General features: G+C 56.0%; 1 protein-coding gene across 1 annotated transcript in view; it reads left to right on the top strand.

Moving 5' to 3' along the window:
- ADCY1 (adenylate cyclase 1) overlaps positions 1-20,279 on the top strand; it is a 98,826-nt gene that overhangs the window by 20,189 nt on the left and 58,358 nt on the right. The window contains exons 3-4 of the mRNA XM_039242968.1: positions 11,480-11,598; positions 16,132-16,243. Coding sequence (XP_039098899.1) covers positions 11,480-11,598; positions 16,132-16,243 — 231 coding nt within the window. The remainder of the gene's footprint in view (positions 1-11,479; positions 11,599-16,131; positions 16,244-20,279) is intronic.

The following is a 20,279-nucleotide window of genomic DNA, read 5'->3' as shown; positions in this document are numbered from 1 at the left end:
TCTTTCTGCTGAACTCACTGTGACAGTGGAGGCTGACCCCCAGGACCTGGGACCCTCCCTAACACCAGCCACGTTCCCCCTTTCGAGCCCCACGTGTCCTGAGCCACGGCTCGGCAGAGGGTTTGGGTGTGCATGTCCCCAAGTTCAAATACTCAAAGGACGCAGAGGGTCTTTTAACAAGGATCTTCTGCCTTCAGAAAAAATGTCTGAAGGTGGGTCTTTGAACTTGGAAAGCTGTGGAGCACAAAGAAGGGCCTGGGGGTAAGCGCGGCAGCAGATAAAGCTGGGCTAAAAATAGATACGAGGGCCGTTCTCAGGATGAGATGAGTACGCGCCAGGGTATCTGCAAACCGGGTTCCCAGATGGGCGGCGTCTGCTGCAGAAACAGATTCGAGAAGGAAGGCAAGGATTCGGGAAGCCCACGGCCACTGAAATGTGTTGATGCGGCCTCAGAAGCAGATCGCCAGGCTGCCAGCTCCACGCGTGAGCTGAGCGGGTGTGCGGGGCAGGCGCCATCCCAGCTCCCCGTTGTCCTGGGCGACGCGCCAGGACAACCCTCCTGAGTCTCAACACGCAGGTCACACGCACACACGGGAGCAGCCCCGGTTCCCAGCGCCATGTTCATGGCTGCCCTGAGGCCCTTCATCTCCCGGTGCTGAGTAGGGAGGGGGTTTCGTCTGGATGCCTTGGCTCGTCGATGTGCAGGGCATGGGGTTGAGGCCGGCCAGGGGCCAGCGTTGCCCCCTGTGTTGTCATCCCTATGACTGCCCAGACACGGGGAACAGAGCCTGGGCCATGGCGCTCCATACTGGGTCCCCCCAGCAGACTCCGGGCCACGGCACTCCATCCTGGGTGCCCCCATCAGAGCCCCAGCCACGACGCTCCACCCAGGTCCTCCCAGCAGACCCCCCATCAGAGCCTGGGCCACGACGCTCCACTCCAGGTCCCCCTAGCAGAGCCAGGGCCATGGCGCTCCATCCTGGGTTCCCCCATCAGAGCCTGGGCCACGACGCTCCACCCCAGGTCCTCCCAGCAGACCTGCCAGCAGAGCCTGGACCATGGCGCTCCACCCCAGGTCCCCCAAGCAGAGCTCAGGCCCCTATGCTCTGCCCCCAGCACCTCCAGCAGATCCCAGGCGTCCCCCCCCCCCCCCCCCCCCCCCCCCCCCCGCAGCAGACCCCGGGCCATGACCCTCCAATGCCCTTGGCTCAGGCTGGTGGCACCAGACCTTCTGACATGGGCAATGCTGCAGGAGCATAAAGGACACCCCGCCCCCCCAACCCTCCAGCCGCAGCCAGCTCTGAAGAGCAGGCCTGCTCGCATTCCTTCCTGCCTTCCGTGCAGGTTACCTGGTGGTCGGTGGTCCCACGGGAACGGGGCCTCTCTCCTTCCAGCTGGATGCTTCCTTTATACCTGCACGCGAGGCAGCCGCATCCCTCAGGGCTCTCCAAGCCCCTCATGTGGCCTTTCCTCAGTGCACGTGCAGAGAGAGGGAGAGGCGCCGCTGTCTCTGCTTATCGGGACATAAGTCGTCTATGAGGTTAGGACCCCACCCTTAGACCTCATTAAACATATGGAGGTGGAGAAGCAGGTGGGCTGCCCTTCGGGGCTCCTCCCCTTCCTGCTCTGTGTCCTGTGAGGTGGGAGGCCCGATGGGCACCCGGACCGGGTTCTGGGCCGCGTGAGCAGGCCACTGACCACCCCTGGGCCTCTTGCCCGCCAGCTTAGGCAGTCCCAGTTACTCTCAGGATTAGGATGCATTTATGGCAAAAGGGAGGTTCTGGGGGGGGAGTGTCCATCCTTTGGAAGATGGGCATTTCCTCTGGCTGGGGTGAGGGGACCTCCGAGGGACTCTGGGCAGGGGGAGCACTGGGGGAGGTTCAGGATGGAGGGGCCGCACCCAGGAACCTGGCGGCTATGGTGCTGAGAGCAGACCCGGCCCACAGCCAGCTGGGAAATGTGTTTCTCCGATCAGCAGACCAACCTGGGGGATCAACTGCAGTCTGAGTGAGCTTGGGGGACTCTGCCTTGGCCCCCCCCAGATGTACCCGCCGCAGTCTGCACCTGCCTGCACCGGGCCTGGGGGACCATGCAGAGCCGGCCATACCGTGCTGACCATGGGTCCTGACGGAGAAGGCGGCCGGGGTTTACTTGCTATCTGTGGGAATCACTCGGGAACAGCTGAGCTTCCTGCCCCACAGATGAAGTCTCTCTGGGTGCTTGTTCCCTCTCCAGTGTGCCTGAGGCCCCTCTGAGGACTGTGTGGGAACCGCTATAGGGTCAGCGTGGGCCTGGGCCCCCTCTCCTGCAGCACAGGCTCCATTTCTGCTGGTGTCACCCCAGAGGGAGGCCCCTTGGGAGGCCTGTGCGCTCAGCCATGTCCAGTTGAGCCCTGCACACGTGCGGACAGGCCCTGGGCCACGAGCAGCACAGACGGGAGACATCGATCAGTCTCCGCCTGCTGCCAGCACGGCCGCTTCACTCCCCACACACTCCCGAGTGCACCAGCTCAGACAGAAGCACACACCAGCCGCGTCTGCCTGTGACCCCTTCCTGCCCATGGGGACACAGGGTCCCTATACCCTGGCTGGCATGTGAGAACATTTCCCACCAAGCAGCCCGTTGATCTGGGGCGTACCACGTCCCAGTTCACGGATTGAACTTCTGGGTTCATAAGCAAGTTCTAGAGCTGAGGCAGCTGCCCCTGAGGCAGATTTCCCATGTGGGACGCTGGACGGTGGGAGGCTGGTGCACCATGCATGGCCTGGCCATGTGGAGAATGGGGGTCCTGATGTACAGAGGAGTGGGGGTCTTTGGGGCGGGTAGCATGGGGAAGGGGCAGTGCATTGTGAGATATTTGGCTGGGGCTTTGAAGGGTGTGTAGGAGTTTGACAGGGAGAGATGGGGAAGTGAGGAGCAGTAGATGGCATTCAGGAAGGGGGGAGTCACAGGTGTTTATGAGATAGGGTGGGCAGGTGGTAAAGCTCTGTGTCCCTTCCTCTCAGGGGTGGGGGCGAGATGGGGTGGAAGGGCTTCCCGACTGGGTGGTGAAACCCTGAGGTCAGAGGCTGTTACAGCCGGAGAGCATGGGGATGGGATGACAGGCCTCTGATGGTCACCCTGTAGCTCCCAGGTGGCTTCTCCCTGCCACTCCCCAGCCCAGCCAGGAAGCCTGTCTCTGAGACAGGAGGCTGACCCCCCTCTCTGCTCCCAGATTCTGTGTGTTCTCTTGAGCTTTTTAGTTTGAGCCGATTGTGGGTTCATGTGTAGTTGTGAGAAACCACACAGTGGCATCCTGGGTACCCACCGTGTTTCCCCAACAGCTGGAGGCTGAGAAGGTGCAGCCGAGACGCGGAACATTCCGGCGCCATGTGGACCCCCACCCCTCCTCCCCACTTCCAGTCTCATGCTGGCAGCCACCAATCTGTTGTCCGTTTCTGTAAATAGTCACTTCAGGGATGACTGTGGATCCTACTGCGTGTAGACTTTTGGGACTGGGGGTCTGGTTGTTGCCGCAGCAGTAGCTCACCCCCTTTCGTCAGTCGTGCTACGTGGCGTGGACGGACCAGCGCAGACTTGATGGCTCACCTCCTGGAGGACAGTTTGGGGCTATCGCGGGGAAGGTTGCTGTGGACCTTCCCACAGCTCCTTGTGTGAACGTCCGGGAGTCCAGGTACTGGGCCGAGTGGTGGTGGCAGATTTGCCGAGCAGTCGGGGAGCTGCTGGATTACTTTTCACTCCAAGCAGAGCACGAGGGATCCCGTTTCTCTGTGCTCTGGCCCGCAGGAGCCGGTGTCACTTTTCTGTTGTAACACTTCTGATAGGTGTGTACTGATGTATTATGGTGGCTTTAATTTGCATTTCCCTAGTGGCTGTGATGTTGAACATCTCTTCAGGTGATTGTTTGCCATCTCCATGTCCTCTTTGGAGAAATGTCTGTTGATGTCTCTGCCCATTTTCTTACTGGATCTATCATCTATCTATCTGTCTGTCTATATCTATCTATCATGTATCATATCAAACTATCATATTTATTTATCACATCTATTATCTACTGTCTATCTATCTATCTACCTATCTATCACATCGAGCTCTTATATTTACCTATCATCTATCATATATCAGTCTGTCATATTTACCTATCACATCTATCGTCCATCTATCATCTATCTGCCTGTCTATCATCATCATCATCAGTATCTAGCTTTTATTCTTAAACTGTGAGAGTTCTGTTGTGAGAGTTCTGTATTCTCTGGAATATATTCCAGAGACCAGCTCTTTGGCAGGTATGTGGTTCGTAAACATTTCCTCCCAGTGTGCGGCTTGTCTTTGAGTCCTCTTAAGTCTTTTGTGGAGCAAACACTTCTGATTTTGATGCAGTTGGGCTTGTGAACTGACTGTTTTTATGGATTGTACTTTTGGTGTCAAGTTCAAGAACTCTTTGTCCAGCTCTAGATCCCAAGGATTTCTCTTGTGTTTTTCTAAAAGTGTGAAAGTTTATATTTTCACATAGAACTATATGAAATATTTTGAGTTAATATTTGCATAACGTGGGAGGTTAAGATCAAGGTTCATTGTTTTTGCCCGTGGGTGTCCATTGTCCATCGGTTGAAGATGCTATACGTCTTCTAGTGCCATTTCCTTCAGTTTTATTGAGATATAACTGACATAGCGTCATATAAGTTGACAGCGTACAACGTACGATATGGTGTATGTATATGTTGTGAGATGATGCCCACGGTAACTTTAGTTAATGTCCTTCACCTCCCATAGTTACAGGTTTCTTTTTTCTTGTGATGGGAATTTAAGATCTACTCTCAACAGCTCCCAAGTATACAATCATCATGCTGTATGTCAGATCCCCAGAACTTCCTTATTTTGTGAAAAAAGCTTGCAGCTTTTGACTCCCTCCCCCCACCCTGTGCCCCTTTTGCCCACTCCCCCACTCTGGCAACCACCAGTCTGCTCTTGGTATCTCTGAACTCAGTTTTTAAAGATTCCACACGTATGTGAGACTATACAATCTTTTTCTTTCTCTGTGTGACTTCTTTCACTCAGCCTGATACCCCTTAGGTCCATCCGTGTTGTCACAGTGGCAGGATTTCCTTCTTCTTATGGCAGAATAATATTCCATTGTATATAGGTACTCTATTTTCTTTATGCATTCATCTGTTGATGGACACTTAGGCTGTTTCCACATCTTGGCTGTTGTAAATAGCGTTGGATTGTATGGTAGTTCGGTACATGTCCTCCACTGAACTGCTTTTGTGCTGTTGTCAAAAATCAGTTGGGTGTATATGTGTGAGTCTATTTATTGGGCCTGTGCCCTGTCCCATTACTCTATGTGTTTATCCTTCCACGCAGTCTTGGTTAGTGTGGCTGTAATATTATGCAAGTATGATACAATCTCTAAATCAAGTAGAGTGATTCCTTCCACTTAGCTGTTCTTTTTCAAAAGGATTTTAGTTATTTTTGTTTCTTTGCTTTTCTATATACGTTTTAGAATAATTTGTCCTATAGCTACTAAAATCTTTGTAGGGATTTTGATAGGATTTGTGTGAAACCCATCTATCAACTTGGGGAGAATTGACATCTTTACTATATTGAGTCTCCCAGTCCATGAACATGGTATGTCTCCCCATTTATTTAGATCTTCTTTAAGTTCTTTAACTAGTGATTTGTAGTTCTTAGCATATAAATCCTGTACATATTCTGATATATTTACTCCTGTCAATTCCATTTTTTGAGTGATTGCAAATAAGATTATAATTCTTTTTAAAGTTTATGTATTTTCAGAGAGAGCACGCATATGTGTACAAGCAGGGGAGGGGCAGAGAGAGAGGAAGAGAGAGAAGCCCAAGCAGGCTCTGCACTGTCAGTGCAGAGCCTGATGTGGGGCTTGAACTATGAACCATGAGATCCTGACCTGAGCTGAAATCATGAGTAGGATGCTTAACCGACTGAGCCACCTGGGCTCCCTGAGATTGTATTTTTGATATTAGTGTCCATGTGGTCATTCTTAGTTTGTAGAAATGCAATTGCTTTTTTATGTTTTTATATGTATCTACAGCCATCTAAATTTTTTTAAAATGTTTTATTTACTTCTGAGAGAGAGAGACAGACAGTGTGAGCCGGGAAGAGTCAGAGAGAGAGGGAGATACAGAATTGAAGCAGGCTCTAGGCTCTGAGCTAGCTGTCAGCACAGAGCCCAATGCAGGGCTCGAACCCACAAATCGTGAGATCATGACCTGAGCCAAAGTCAGACGCTTAACCGACTGAGCCACCCAGGCACCCCTCTACAACCATCTAAACTCAACTGCTTGTTCTACTAAGTTTTTCTGGGGGGAGGGTATTGTTTGTTATTGTTATTGTTTTTGGTTTTTTATATTTTATTTTGCAAGGTTTTGCAGAGTCCTTTAAATTTCTTATATAGACCATCATGTTATCTGAAAATATTTATAGTATTATTTCTTCTTTCTGATATGTATGCCTTTTATTTCCTTTCTTTATCTTATTTCACAGACTGTACTTTCTAGTGCTATATATTGAATAAAAGTGGGAAAAACAGACATCCTTGGTTTGCTCCTGGTCAAAGCCTTTAGGGCTTCACCATTAAGTGTCATATTAGTTGTAGGCTTTATCAGGATGAGGAAGTTATCCTCTCTTCCTGTTTTCCTGAGTGTTTCATCAGGAATTGATGTTGAATTTCATCAAATTCTTTTTCTGAATAAATTGCTATGTGATTAAAACATTTTTATTTGAGCATACATTATAATTGCAAAGTAATTACAGAGTGCATAATGTACAATGTTACATTAATTTCAGGTATAGAACATAGTGATTTGACACGTTTATAGTCATGCTTGCCACAAGTGTAGATATGTGGTTTTTATTCATATAGAATAAAAATTGTTGATATGGTGTGTGACATTGATGGGTATTTCAATATTGAACTGGTTGTCAGTCCCCTGATTAAATTTGGGTCAGGTATTGTGTATTGCTGATATGCTAACATCATGTTAAGTGTTTTTCCCTCCATAGTTTTCAGGGACATTGGTCTGTAGTTTCTTTTTGTCTTGGTCCAATTTTGGTGTCAGATAATATTAACCTTATATATAACCTTATATAACTCATATATATGTATAGAATTGGGATGTGTTTCTTCGGTATAAGGTGATATTTCACTATGGTTTTAATTTGTATTTCCCTGATGATTAACGACAAGCATCTTTTTCTGCACCTGTTGGCCATCCATGTGTCTTTTTGGAGAAATGTATAATCAGACTCTCTGCCTGCCCATTAAATTTTTTTTTTTAACATTTGTTTATTTTTGAGACAGAGAAAGACAGGGCATGAGTGGGGGAGGAGCAGAGAGAGACACACACAGAATCTGAAGCAGGCTCCAGGCTCCGAGCTGTCAGCACAGAGCCTGATGCAAGGCTCAAACCTGAGCCAAGGTTGGATGCTTAACCAACTGAGCCACCCAGGCGCCCCTGAAATTTCCATTTAATTCTCTTTTGTATCTTCTGTATCTTTGTTGGAGTTTAATTTTTTTTTTTTTTATTTTTCAAGTGTGTATGTGGTTGTTTATTGAATTATTGTTACAATAGCTGCTTGAAAACTGTGCTTGTTATTCTAACTAATCTGTTAATCTGGGTGCTGTCATCTGTGGATCGTCTTCATTCGTTGAGAATGTTCGGGTTCTTAATCAGAACCTGGACGCTGGGGTATTACATGTGAGGGTCTGGGTCTTGTTTGGCCCTTGTGGTTTGGCTGGTTTTCTGTGACTTCACTTGGCAGGGGAGGGGGCCACCACCCGACACTTCCAGGAGGGGTTGAGAGTCCAGGCTCCACTCTGGTCCTCTGCTGGGACTCGAGAGCCCTTGGTCTCCCTGACTCTGAGCAGCGGGTGTGCCGGGCCAGGTTCCTGGTACCCCTGTGGGGTTGGTGCCCCTCACAGCCGGCACAGCGTGGAGGTGTGCGAAAGTTTCGGCAGTCTGCCTGGAGTGGGGTGATTGCTGTCTACAGTTTCCCTGTCGTGTGGCTGTCCCCATCTGGGTCCTTTGGCAGGAGAGGGCTGGGTTTGGGGGAGCATACAGTGGTGCCTGCTGGGGGCATTTCTGGGCCACCCTGCTCCAGCGCCCAGTCTGGGGTACGTGGCACTCATACCAAGGCCTCACGTCTGATCTGCTGTCAGTCCTCACGTCTGTGTCTCCTTCCCTGTGTTTTTCAGAGTCTTCCGATGCCTTTCACGTTGGTGCCCGGGACTTCAGTGCATGTAGTTGGTGGGGGTTGGGGGTTGGGGGGAGTCTGGAAAGTACTTCTCTGTCTCCTGGAAGCCGGGTCCTCACAACTGTTATGTAAACATTGACTGTTTTTATTCAGAAGAGTATGCTTGTTTTAAGTCACATTTTGATAGCCCCAACAAGCATACTAAAGTTTGTAGGAAGCTGGGATGCTTTGTGTGATCCTCATTCACAGATTTGGCCCTTTGATTTCCGACCTCGTGTTTCATTTTGCTGGTTAGAACGGATCCGTGTTGTCTGCTTCTGCTGCTGTGTGGTTGTGACCTGGGGCTTTAGGGTTCGACCTTGGATTGGACGTGGATTTCAGGGAATATCCGTATGATGTCAGACAGCCAGTTTGTCCCTGCTTTGGCTGTTTTTAATTGGGGATGGGTGCTCAAACTTGCCAGATGGCGTCCTGCTCCCTGTGGGAAAGGTTGTGTGCTTTTACTCTTGCTTACGTGTGCTGGCTTTAGGTAGTATAGTTAATCTCGTTAATCTCGTGGGGGAGCTCCTGCTGAGCCTTTGGTTGGAAATGCAGCCTGCCCTTTAAGAATTTCCTGTGACAGTGGCTTATGCAAGTGAGAGCATTCTTGTCCCCTCCTAGTAGATTGCAGGGAGGCCCTTTGTGGCTGACGTGGCAGAGCTGACCCACGCAGCCCCTACAACCCAGTCTCCATCTGGTAGCTGGTCTGCCATTGTTAATGTGGGGCCCTCATCCTCGTTAATCAAGATGGCGGGTAGAGATCCAGCCATCATGCCTATATCCCCAAAAACAAAGGGGACATCATGCCTATATCCCCAAAAACAGGAACATTCCAGAAGCTCTCCGGTGGCTATTCAGGCCCTATCTCATTGGCCACATCTGGCTGCAGTGGGAGGCGGGACAGTGTAGTTTTTAGTTTAGGTCATTGAGTCCCAGATATGGTAAGGGGCTGGACGGCTGTACAAGGGGTGGACAGGGGATCCGGGGACAGTGGCCAGCTCTGCCTTGGCATCTCTCCAGCACCCGGCCTCCTGGTCCTTCCTATCCCCTCTGCCTTTTCGGGTCCTCCTTCCCTCCCGTTGCAGCCCTTGGTCTGTGGCTGACTCAGTTTCCTGGTCCTGACTGGTACAGGTGAGGGACTTAAGAGCTGAGCCCTGAGCAGTGAGGCTCAGAGGTATGACGAGCGGGGTGGGACATGGGGCCGCGTGGTGCCGCGACCCCTTCTCAGAGTGCCTGCCATGGGGTCTGTGCAGCGTGACAGGGTCCAGCTAGAGCTGAACCGGCTGTCCCGGAGGCAGAGCCGGGATGCGGGGCCACACAGCTGTCCTCTTCCCAGGGACCTCGTGTAGGGCACCTGGGGGTAGTGCCCACTGAGTCCCTGCACATGGCTCAGCCCCCGGGGCCCAGGGCATGGAGCCCTGTGACATCGGGTCTTTCTGAGAGAGAGCTCAAGCTGCCCTGTGTCCTTAGGGCCTTCTGTGGGTGGCCTTCTGTGGGTGGCTTTCTGTGGGTGGCCTTCTGTGGGTGGCTTTCTGTGGGTGGCTTTCTGTGGGTGGCTTTCCGTGGATGGCCTTCCTTGGTGCCTGGCTCCTTTAGTTTCCCCACCTTGTGCCTTGGGGCATCTCCAGAAGCGTCCAGGTGCGCTCACGTTGCTGTCGCCGCCCTGGCCCAGCCGCGCGGTGGCCCGAGCTCCCCCCACCTCCCGCACAGCCTCACCCCAGGGGCCCCTCGGCAGAGGAAGGGGTCAGCACCCACCTGGCCAGGCCCCAGGAACACACCAGCTCCCACGCCCTGGGCCGTGGCCTTTCCGCCCTTGGGGCTGTGCTGGCATGCTCAGCCTGGACACTCCTGTGCCCACTCAGGGGCCCGTCTCCCCAGGTGACAGAATGTCGAGGGTGGCACGATTGTGCTGTCCCTCGTCAGCGTCGGAGTCTGTCCGGTCAGCAGCCACGCGAGCTGCTCCACAGTGGAGCAGGCCCGCTCCGGACACCACCAGGACCGGAGCAGGCGGCGCCTGACGCCCACTTAGCCCTGCGGAGCCCCTCGTGGCCTTCCCCCTTGGGAGTCCGCACAGAACTATGTTACCTCCCGTACATTTTCCCAGGCACGGGAGGTGCTCCATGGAGCCTGGAGCGAGAGGGCTGGGGCCCTTGCACCCCCAGAGGTCTGCTGGGCCCGTGACAGCTGTCACTGCTGCTGCTTTGACTGTCCTCCCAAGGCTGCCACACGGGACATGGCTGCTGCGGTCAGGGTGTGGCCTCACACATGGCAGAGTGGATCCGGGCCCCGGCGGGGGGGGGGGGGGTGGCTCGAGGGCTTTGTTGCGGTTCTTGTTGACGGGACAGGCCGCGGCCGAGGGGATGGGGGCCCAGAGAGGGCTGGCCTGCAGGGACAGAGTGAGAGGCCGGCTTCTCCTGCTCCCCCTCAGCCTGCGTTTGCCTGGGCAAGCAGGCCATCCGTCCTACCTCTCCGTGGTCTCCTGTCTGCTTTCTGAAGCAGGGTGGGAAGGAGGGTGAGAAAGACTGACGGATGGGCCTCAGGTGCGGGGGTGGCAGCCGGTCAGGGGCCAGTGGGGTTGGGGTCAGGCAGGGGTTCCTGGGAGGAAGGGAGTCAGAGTCCAGAGGAGGAAACTGAGTCCCCCGAGCTGTGGGCTCCTCTGGAAAAGCCTGGATGGGCTCTAGCTTCTGTAGAGGGAAAGAAAACACCTGAGACCCACAGAGAAGGGAGGAACTATAAGACAGGACCCGGGGAAACGCTCCACGTCTGCTTGTCCCTGTGAGATGAGGGGACCTCGTTTGCCCCGGAAGACGGACCCTCTCATCCTGTCTCGAGGTCCCTCTCAGGGCCGAGTTGGGGGGTGGGGTGCGGTGTGAGGCTGGGCCATCCTGCTTGGAGCCGCTGGCGTCTCCCCCCGTGACCCCTGCTCAGCAAACTTGGGGCCTGTGGGTGCGTGGGCAGGAAGAACAGGGGATGGGGCCAGGGTGACCTGCGTGTCCTGGGGGTGATATTGGCCCTCTCCCAGTCCTTGAGGGGGCAAGTACTCCTGTAACAACAGTCCAGGTCTGGGCATGAGCTGCTGGGGCCTGGGAGCCAGGCAGGGTCTGCGGCCCCTGTGCAGGGCCGTTCCTCAGCACCGACCTCAGTCGGGGGATCGAGGCCTCGCAGGGAGGCCAATGCTGCATCATGCGGGCCCATCTCTCCTGTCCAGGAGCGGCTGCTCATGAGCCTTCTGCCCCGGAATGTTGCCATGGAGATGAAGGAGGACTTCCTGAAGCCCCCCGAGAGGATTTTTCACAAGATTTACATCCAGCGGCATGACAACGTGAGGTAGGGCGGGCACTGGTTTGGCAGTGGTGGGCTTTGGGGCACTAAGTGAAAGTGGAGAGGGGGGAGGGGAAGGAGGGGGAGGGGAGGAAAGCAGTAATGGAGGAAGAGTAGAGGGAGGAAGGAGGAGAAGGGGAAGGAGGAGGAGGGGAAGGAGGAGGTTGGAGGGGAGGAAGAGGAGGAGAGGAGGAGGGAGGAGGGAATGGAGGGGGAGGAGAAGGAAGAGGGAGGACAAGGAGGGGGAGGAGGGGAGGAAGGGAGGGGGGAGGAGGGGGTGATGGAGGAGAAGGAAGAAAGTGGTGGATGGGGAGGAAGGGAGGGGGGAGGAGGGGGTGATGGAGTGGGAGGAGAAGGGAGGAAGAGGAGGAGGCGGGGGAGGAGATGTGGAGGAGAGGAGGAAGTGGAGGGGAGGAGGGGGAGGGAAGGGGTGGACGGGGGGGGGGGTCCCTGTTTGAGGAGAGGCAGGGGCAGGTGTGAGTCAGGAGGCCCAGGTGAGCAGACCTGCTGGGTCTGGTGAATCCTTGGGTGATTGGTGTCATAGCTGCTCTCTCACACTCTTGCACACCCTCCATTGCCTGCGTGGCTGGAGAGGGCTGGCTCTCTGTCCTGAACCCTGTTTGGGCAGTGGCATTGGGCTGGGAATTGGCCCACGTTGGGCTGACAGCTGAGCACTATTCTCCTTGGTGCCAGGGCCTGGGGTAGGCCAGACCTCTCTTCCTCTCAGGGCAGCCCCAGGAGGTAGCGATTGTGCCCATTTTACTGGTGAGTACACTGAGCCCTCAGGGGAACCAGCTTGCCCCAGATGCTCTGAGGTTTGCCTGCTGTTTGAAAAGACCCAATGAAAAAGAATTTTACTCTGTTAAATCGTTTGTTCCCTTTTAAGGTACTTAGATTGGCTGAGTGTTGCCCTTTACCTATGTGTCACTCAGGCAGGAGGTGGTGGTTGAAGCACTGAGGTTCTTTCCCTTCTCGGTATTCTTTGCTGGGCCTCCCTGCCCCTGGGCCCTATAGATCCGGAAGGATAAAGTCCCCTTCTGTTTGTGTTTGGTGCTGCAGGCCGGTTCTCCTCAGGCAGGTGCTTGCCCACCTGGAGCAAGCCAAGGCCTGTGGCTGCCCTCCGCTCCCCACCAGGGCCCCCGAGCTGCCCCCGGTGCGGGCCAGCCTGGCTGTGGTCCGCACGCTCACTCCTTCGCAGGGTCCCTCGGGGGGACCAGTGGTGTTCTCCCTGCAGGGCGCTGAGCCCGGTGCGTGGGGCCAGCATTCCAGCCCACGCAGCCGGACTCTGTGGCCCCCGCTTGTAGTGAAGAAGTGGAGCTTCAGCAGAGTGAAGCCAGTGGCTGGTGGGGCCGGGGCCGCGCTGGGGACCGGCAGCTGCAGACGTCTCCCCAGACTTCCCCTCTGCCCGCAGCCTCTCTGTGGTGGAGAACAGCGAGGCACATGGACCCAGAGCTCTGCTGAGACCAGGCCACCAGAGCAATCCGGGGAGTGCCTGGGGGGAGGGGGAGGCATCAGAGTCTCCAGGGTGCCCTGGGGCAGCAGGTGGGGGTGAGCAGGGTGCCCGGTGCCCATGCGCCATTCCCTCCCTCTCTTCCCACCTGGGAGAACAAACACAGATGTGGAAGATCACTGTGTCCCTTTGAGGCTGAAAGATCTCTACCCACGTCCCCTGGTGGGGGCCTCATTCCTGGCAGCTGCGGGTGTGGCCAGAGGCTGGCTCCCTGGCGGCCCTGGCTGCCCTCCAACAGGGTCTCAGGTGGCTTTCTACAGCCTAGATGTGAACCTGGCACGGGCCTCCTCACCACCCTCGTCACAGCCCCTCACTGACTCGCCGTCACTCCAGGATTCAAGTCCCACGTCAGCGCGCCACTCACAACTAGGAGGCTGATGCCATCGCTAACGGTGGGCAAGGACATTGGAAGTCCTCTCCTCCGCAGAAGCGATGACGATACTGACAAAGCCCAATAGTGGTCAGCACACAGGAAGTGAAGCAGACTCTTGCAGGAACCCAGGAATGTTTATGGAGCAAAACCAGCTCAGTGTGGGCAAGAGGAGCGAAGCTGTGTGGAGCTGTGCGTGCTCTGTTCCTCTGCCCTCAGCCCCGTGATGGCTTTGGAAGGCAGCAGCCGCAGCCACATCCGCCACCTGACTGCTAACAGCCACCGGAGGGGGCAGAGCAGGGTTGGGGCTTTGGAAACCTCTCAGAGAGCTGTCGTCATGTGACCGCCTGGGAGTTCCCCAGAAAGCCTTGCTCAGAGGCTGTGTCCGACTTGGCACTCAGCGTGGACAGCTCATGCCCTGGGGCGTGGGGCAGCCGTGTAGCATCCCGGCTGCCTGAGGTGTGAGACCGGCCGAGGCGGGCGTCAGGGCCCTAAAAACTTCAAACTGGGGAAGGAGAGGTCGGTCGGGGGCTTGGAGAGGCTGTGGGGGTGTTTCTGGGCATCAGAGGACCACACGTAGGGTAGTGGGGCCGTGTGCAGGCTCAGGGGGCACCGCGAGGCCTCCGGCCATCAGCGCTGGCTGACCTTGAGGCTACGTGCAAGCGGGACGAGCACACGACAGAGCTGGCATCTGCCTAGCCGAGAGCCCACCCTTTAGCATTGAGACTTCCTGGCTCTGGGCACACGGGGGAATCCAGCCCGTCCCCAGCCTACCGCTAGGCTAACCCTGCCAAGACTTTAATGGCCCCATGTGAGAAAGAAAACGGACTTTACAGAATTTGTTCAGGAAAGTCCGTGAACAACAACAGAACAAGCCAATCCCAAGGTGGGAGGTGGTTCTGATTTTTGGAGTTGCCACACTGTATTGTCCACTTTTCAATAAAGATACAGGTGGCGTGCCAGAAAACTCAGAGGCGTGTCTCAGGTAGGAGTGCAGAAAGCAGTCCAGACAAGCTGTCCCGGAGGGTGCCCAGACAAAGCTTTAAATCATCAATTTAAGTTTGTTCGAAGAACAAACTGTGCTTAAGTAAAAGAGAGCATGAGAATGAGCTCTCATCGAGTAGAGAAATACCAGTAAAAAGATAGACATTATTAAGAAAACACCAGAAATTACAATTTTGAGAAATAAAATAACTAGGGGCACCTGGGTGGCTCAGTCAGTTAAATGTCTGACTTTGGCTCAGCTCATGATCTTGGGCTTGTGAGTGAGTTTGAGCCCCGAATTGGGCTCTGTGCTGACAGCTTGGAGCCTGGAGCCTTCTTCGGATTCTGTGTCTCCTCCTCTTTCTGCCCCTCCCCTGTTGTGCGCTGTCTCTTAAAAATAAGTAAACTTTGGGGCGTCTGGGTGGCTTAGTCATAAGCGTCTGACTTTCGATTGGGTCATGATCTCGTGGTTCGTGGGTTCGAGCCCCATGTCGGGCTCTGTGCTGACTGCCAGCTCAGAGCCTGGAGCCTGTTTCAGAGTCTGTCACTCCCTCTCTCTGACCCTCCCCTGCTCACTCTGTCTCTCTCTCTCTCTCCTAGAAATAAATAAAACATTAAAAAAAATTAAAAAAAATAAGTAAACGTTAAAAAATTTAAAATATAAAAAAAATAAAATAACTAAAAAAGTTCAATAGGGAGCCTCAACACTGAGCAGATTTGAGGAGGTTGAAGAAAGAATTGGTGAATTTGAAGATAGACAATTGAGATGATCTTACCCAATGAACAGAATGGAACGAGGGTGAAGGAGAACGAACAGAGGCTCAGAGACCCGAGGGACCCTGGGCAGCACTCCCCGAATGAGTCCCAGAGGAGAGGAAAGAGAGAAAAGGGCAGAAAGAATATTTGAAAAACGTACAGCTCATAATGTCTGGAAGCTCAGTGAGAGCGCAGGCAGAGAGAGCTGTCCCTACACACATCGTGGGCACATCCTAAGAGCTGGAGACTAGGATCAAAGCGGGGAGAAGAGACATGTCTAGTGCGTGTGACCACCAACAAGATCAGCATGTGATTTCTTACTGGAAACGGTGGAGGTGGGGGGAAGGCCAGGGTGGCACGTTCGAGGGCCACACAAAACGGACGAGAACTCCGTGTCCAGCAAAACTCACAACGATGGCCCCTCTGTGCTGCTGGTGGCTTCCCGATGGTCAAGTGTCCAGGAAGGAGGCTGTGTGGGTGGGTGGGCACCGTTAGGACCCAGTTCTGTAGTAAACAGATACCCACACACTGAAGCTTCCACCAGCAAGATGATGCCCTGCCCTGATGCAGACCCGGGGGGTAGGGCCCTCTGTGAGGTGCATGGACCCACGGCCTGCCATAGGACACCCTGGGTGGGGGGCAGGCATGGTGGCCACAGCTGTGCCCAGCCTGTGTCCTGGGGTGTGAGCAGGAGCTGGGCCCGGCTCCGGCGTTCAGTCCCCCTGTGGCTGTGAGGGCATTCCCTACCTTCCCCAGCCCCCCTGCCGCTGTCTGTCAAATGGGACTGTGGGGCCCTTCCCCTTCAGCCTGCCCTGAGGATACTCAAGGAGGTTTGTTTTGGGGTGCTTGTAGGGGCCACCATCTGTCCAGGAGGTGGGTGCGTGGCCCGGAATAGGCAGCCTGGGCCTTTTTCTTGCAGCATCCTCTTTGCAGACATCGTGGGCTTCACGGGCCTGGCGTCACAGTGCACAGCACAGGAGCTGGTCAAGCTCCTCAATGAGCTCTTCGGCAAGTTTGATGAACTGGCCACGGTAAGCACAGCCCCCCCCCCCCCCCCCCCCCCCACGTTCTTCCAGGGTCACGGAGCTGTCTGCGGGACAGGAGCGCCCGGGCGGGCTCAGTGTTGCAGGTGTGACCACAAGGCTGCAGAGCGCTTCTGCCTCTCGCGGCTGTGGGTTGCCCCTGCGGCTTCTGCCTCTCTGCCCGCGACTCGGTGGCACAAAAGGAAGTGCTTACAGTGGCCCAGCCAGTGTGCCTGGAGAGGTTCCTGGAGGCTGGACTGTGAGGCCCTGGTGCACGGTCCGCCCCGCCTCCCTTCATGATGCCACGTCCCCTGGCCTGTGGCAAGAGAGCGCAGACCTTATAGAGACAGGTCACGTTCATTCCCGCAGAGGTCAAGCTGAGGCCTGGCTAACAGCCTGGGCTTTCAGTGTGGAGGCCACCAACTGCCTGGTGTCCTTGGACCTTGACCTGCCTTCCCTGCCCTGCAAGGACTGGGGTGGGGGGGGGAAGAAGGGCATGGAGCCAAGTCCGCCTCTGCAGCCTGTCCCCCTTCAAGTGGAGCAGGGGGCCCTGAGCAGGTGGTTGTGGGGGTGGGTAAACTGCTGAGAGTCAGAACTTTTCTCGGGGAGGGTCACACATAAAGGACTTGGTAGAGGAGTAGACGATGTCCTCTTGATGACAGAGGGCCCGGAGACATGCCCCTGCCAAGGCGGCGTATACAGCCAGATGGTGAGGATGGCTGGTGTGAGTGTGTGGCTGGGTGAGGTCACCACGTGGGCTGCAGGCTCTGGTCGGCCCCCAGGCTGGACACGGAACGCCAGGCCCCAGCGCTCGCTCTTGACCTGTAGGCGGAGTGGGCGGTGGTCACACTGGGTGCACTAGGAGTGGTTTAGGGCCCTGGTGCAGGTGGGAGGATGCTCCGCAGCCTCTGTAGACCATTGGGTCGGCAAAGTGTGGCAGGACCGGGGAGGGCGGGGGAGGGCGTGCGCATGGGATGGAGGGAAGGGTGCGAGGGGCTGGACGGGAGGGGGGCAGGAGCCATTTTGTGGCTGCTGCCCTGTGGACCCCACCCTGTGGGTGCAGCTCTGTGGGCCCCTCCCCGTGGGCCCCGCCCCGTGGGGTGTGCTGAGTGCCTTGGTGCCTCCACCTGAGCAGCTTGTGGGCTTTCGGGTCTTACCTACTGGCCGTGCGGCAAGGCCTGCGGCACATTCCTGCAGCTCACCCCTTCGTTGTTACCCTGTCTGTTCGCACAGACCGTTCCCTTTTGCATGGATGGGGCACAAGCAGGGGTATGCGTCTGCTCATGTGGATCCGTTTCCGTGGCTCTACGCGGTGCGGGGTGTGCCTGCGTGGCCATGCTCTCCTCCGACCACAGGACTTTCTCCTCTGCTTCCCGCATGGCTGGCCGGTGACGCGTCCTCTCCGTCTCTTATTTGAGATGAGTCTTCATTTGGCTTTGACTCCTTGGAATTTCTATCCACCTTCTGCAGAACTGTGGGCCAGCACGTGCTTTTGCTGTTGTGTGGTTTCCAGTGGGAGCCCGCTGACCGTACTCACCTTCTCTGTCCCAAGTACTGACAGACGTCTTTTTTCTCTGCTCCTAAGATATCCTCTTTGCCGCTGGTTGGAAGTGGTTTGATTTTGATGTGAGGTTTTCCATGGGGTTTTCTTCACGGCTGTCGGGTTTGTGGTTTATCAAGCCTCCTGTAGGTTTACAGTTTTATCATGTTGAGGAGAAATCTGTCAAATATTCTTCATGCTTCTCCCCCTTCCTTTGGGGATCCTGGTTCTCCCGCATCTGAATCTTGACCTCCTATGGCTCACTGATGATCCTTTTAAATTTGGGGCTCTTTTTCCTTTTTCGTCGTTCTGGATAGTTTCTGCTGCTGACTGGACGGTCACCGGCCTTGTGTCCTGTGAGGTGGGACCGTCTGTCCTACACGGCGTGGGTCTCGGGTTATGTTTCCATCTCTGAAAGTGCAGCGTGGACCCTCTGCCCCATTAAAGTCATGCCTGGCAGCCGCAAATGGCCACTGTCTGTTTGAGCATTGATGGTGCCGAGCATTTGTTTGACGTGTTTTCACCCCAATGTGCATGAGTCCCTCTTGAGGACATGTGGCACATGTGTCAGAGCCTGGTGTGCAGGAGGCAGTGACCCCCACCAGTGTGCTGGAGACCCACATTCTGCCACCCAGCACATCTGTCCTCATGAAGGTCCCTGCTGGGCAGCTAGACTCACAGAGCGAGAGCATGTTTGCCTTGGTCTCCACGGTAGCTGGTGGCTAATTTACCCCTTGCCCACCCCTGACAGCCACAGATGGGCACAGTGGTTTTGACCTTTCCTTCATTTATTGAAACCTTCTAGGTTTGCATTTGCTGTGTTGACAGGGCCCTTCTCTGGATGTTGGTGTTCTTAGAGGGAAAGGGAACGGCCAGTGGAAGGAGACATCCCTCCAGCCTCTTCCTGGGCTCCAGGGTGGCCTGGGGTTTCACGGTGCTGACTACAGATGCCTGAGTCCCGGCCTGCTTCTCTGGGGGGACAGACAAGGACAATGGTCCTTAGTTTGGGTTGTGGCCCCGAGGCCCCATCCAGGGACTGTTTCTGGCAAGACCTTGTTACGCTGTTTAAGTTCTCAGCCCCGAGGCGGCCTGTACCGGGCCCGTGTCAGGGGACCACTGGGATTCAGAACCACGTAGGCAGTACACTGGGGCAAGGTGGCGAGTACACACATGAGCCAGCAGGTGTTAGTGAGGTCAGATGGCCCGAGAGGGCTTTCCTTTCTGGGCCTGGGCCTTCCTGCAGGTACGCTGTGTCTGCGGATGGGCCCTCACTGGGGACCCCAGCCCTGGGCTGGGCCAGTCTGCACTGTCCCCAGAACACATGCTGTGGGAGTGACCCACAGGACTGGACACCTGGGAATAGGACGGAGGATGCTCTGGCTGGGGTAGGGGTGTGCAGGGTGGACAGGGCGGCTGGATGGACAGGGACGCATGGCCCGGGGCAGGATGTGCAGGGTGGACAGGGAGGCTGGATGGATAGGGATGCATGGCCAGGGGCAGAGGTGTGTGAGGTGGACAGGGAGGCTGGATGGACAGGGACGCATGGCCCGGGGCAGGGTGTGCGGGGTGGACAGGGAGGCTGGATGGACAGGGGTGCATGGGCAGGGGCAAGGTGTGCTGGGTGGACAGGGAGGCTGGATGGACAGGGACACATGGCCCGGGGCAGGGTGTGCAGGGTGGACAGGGAGGCTGGATGGACAGGGACGCATGGCCCGGGGCAGGGTGTGCAGGGTGGACAGGGAGGCTGGATGGACAGGGATGCATGGCCCGGGGCAGGGTGTGCAGGGTGGACAGGGAGGCTGGATGGACAGGGACGCATGGCCCGGCACAGGGTGTACAGGGTGGACAGGAGGCTGGATGGACAGGGGTGCGTGGGCAGGGGCAGGGTGTGCAGGGTGGACAGGGCGACTGGATGGACAGGGATGCATGGCCTGGGGCAGAGGTGTGTGGGGTGGACAGGGCGGCTGGATGGACAGGGGTGCATGGGCAGGGGCAGGGTGTGCGGGGTGGACAGGGAGGCTGGATGGACAGGGGTGCATGGGCAGGGGCAGGGTGTGCGGGGTGGACAGGGCGGCTGGATGGACAGGGACGCATGGCCTGGGGCAGAGGTGTGTGGGGTGGACAGGGAGGCTGGATGGACAGGGACGCATGGGCCAGGGGCAGGGTGTGCGGGGTGGACAGGGAGGCTGGATGGACAGGGACGCATGGCCCGGGGCAGGGTGTGCAGGGTGGACAGGGAGGCTGGATGGACAGGGACGCATGGCCCGGGGCAGGGTGTGCAGGGTGGACAGGGAGGCTGGATGGACAGGGACGCATGGCCCGGGGCAGGATGTGCAGGGTGGACAGGGAGGCTGGATGGACAGGGGTGCATGGGCAGGAGCAGGGTGTGCAGGGTGGACAGGGAGGCTGGATGGACAGGGATGCATGGCCCGGGGCAGGGTGTGCGGGGTGGACAGGGAGGCTGGATGGACAGGGACACATGGCCCGGGGCAGGGTGTGCAGGGT

This window comes from Hyaena hyaena, unplaced genomic scaffold (genome assembly GCF_003009895.1).
Source record: "Hyaena hyaena isolate Hyena2069 unplaced genomic scaffold, ASM300989v1 scaffold_218, whole genome shotgun sequence".
NCBI classification, from domain to species: domain Eukaryota; kingdom Metazoa; phylum Chordata; class Mammalia; order Carnivora; family Hyaenidae; genus Hyaena; species Hyaena hyaena.
Note: the sequence above shows the minus strand (reverse complement) of the source record. Positions and strands in the feature narration are given on the sequence as shown.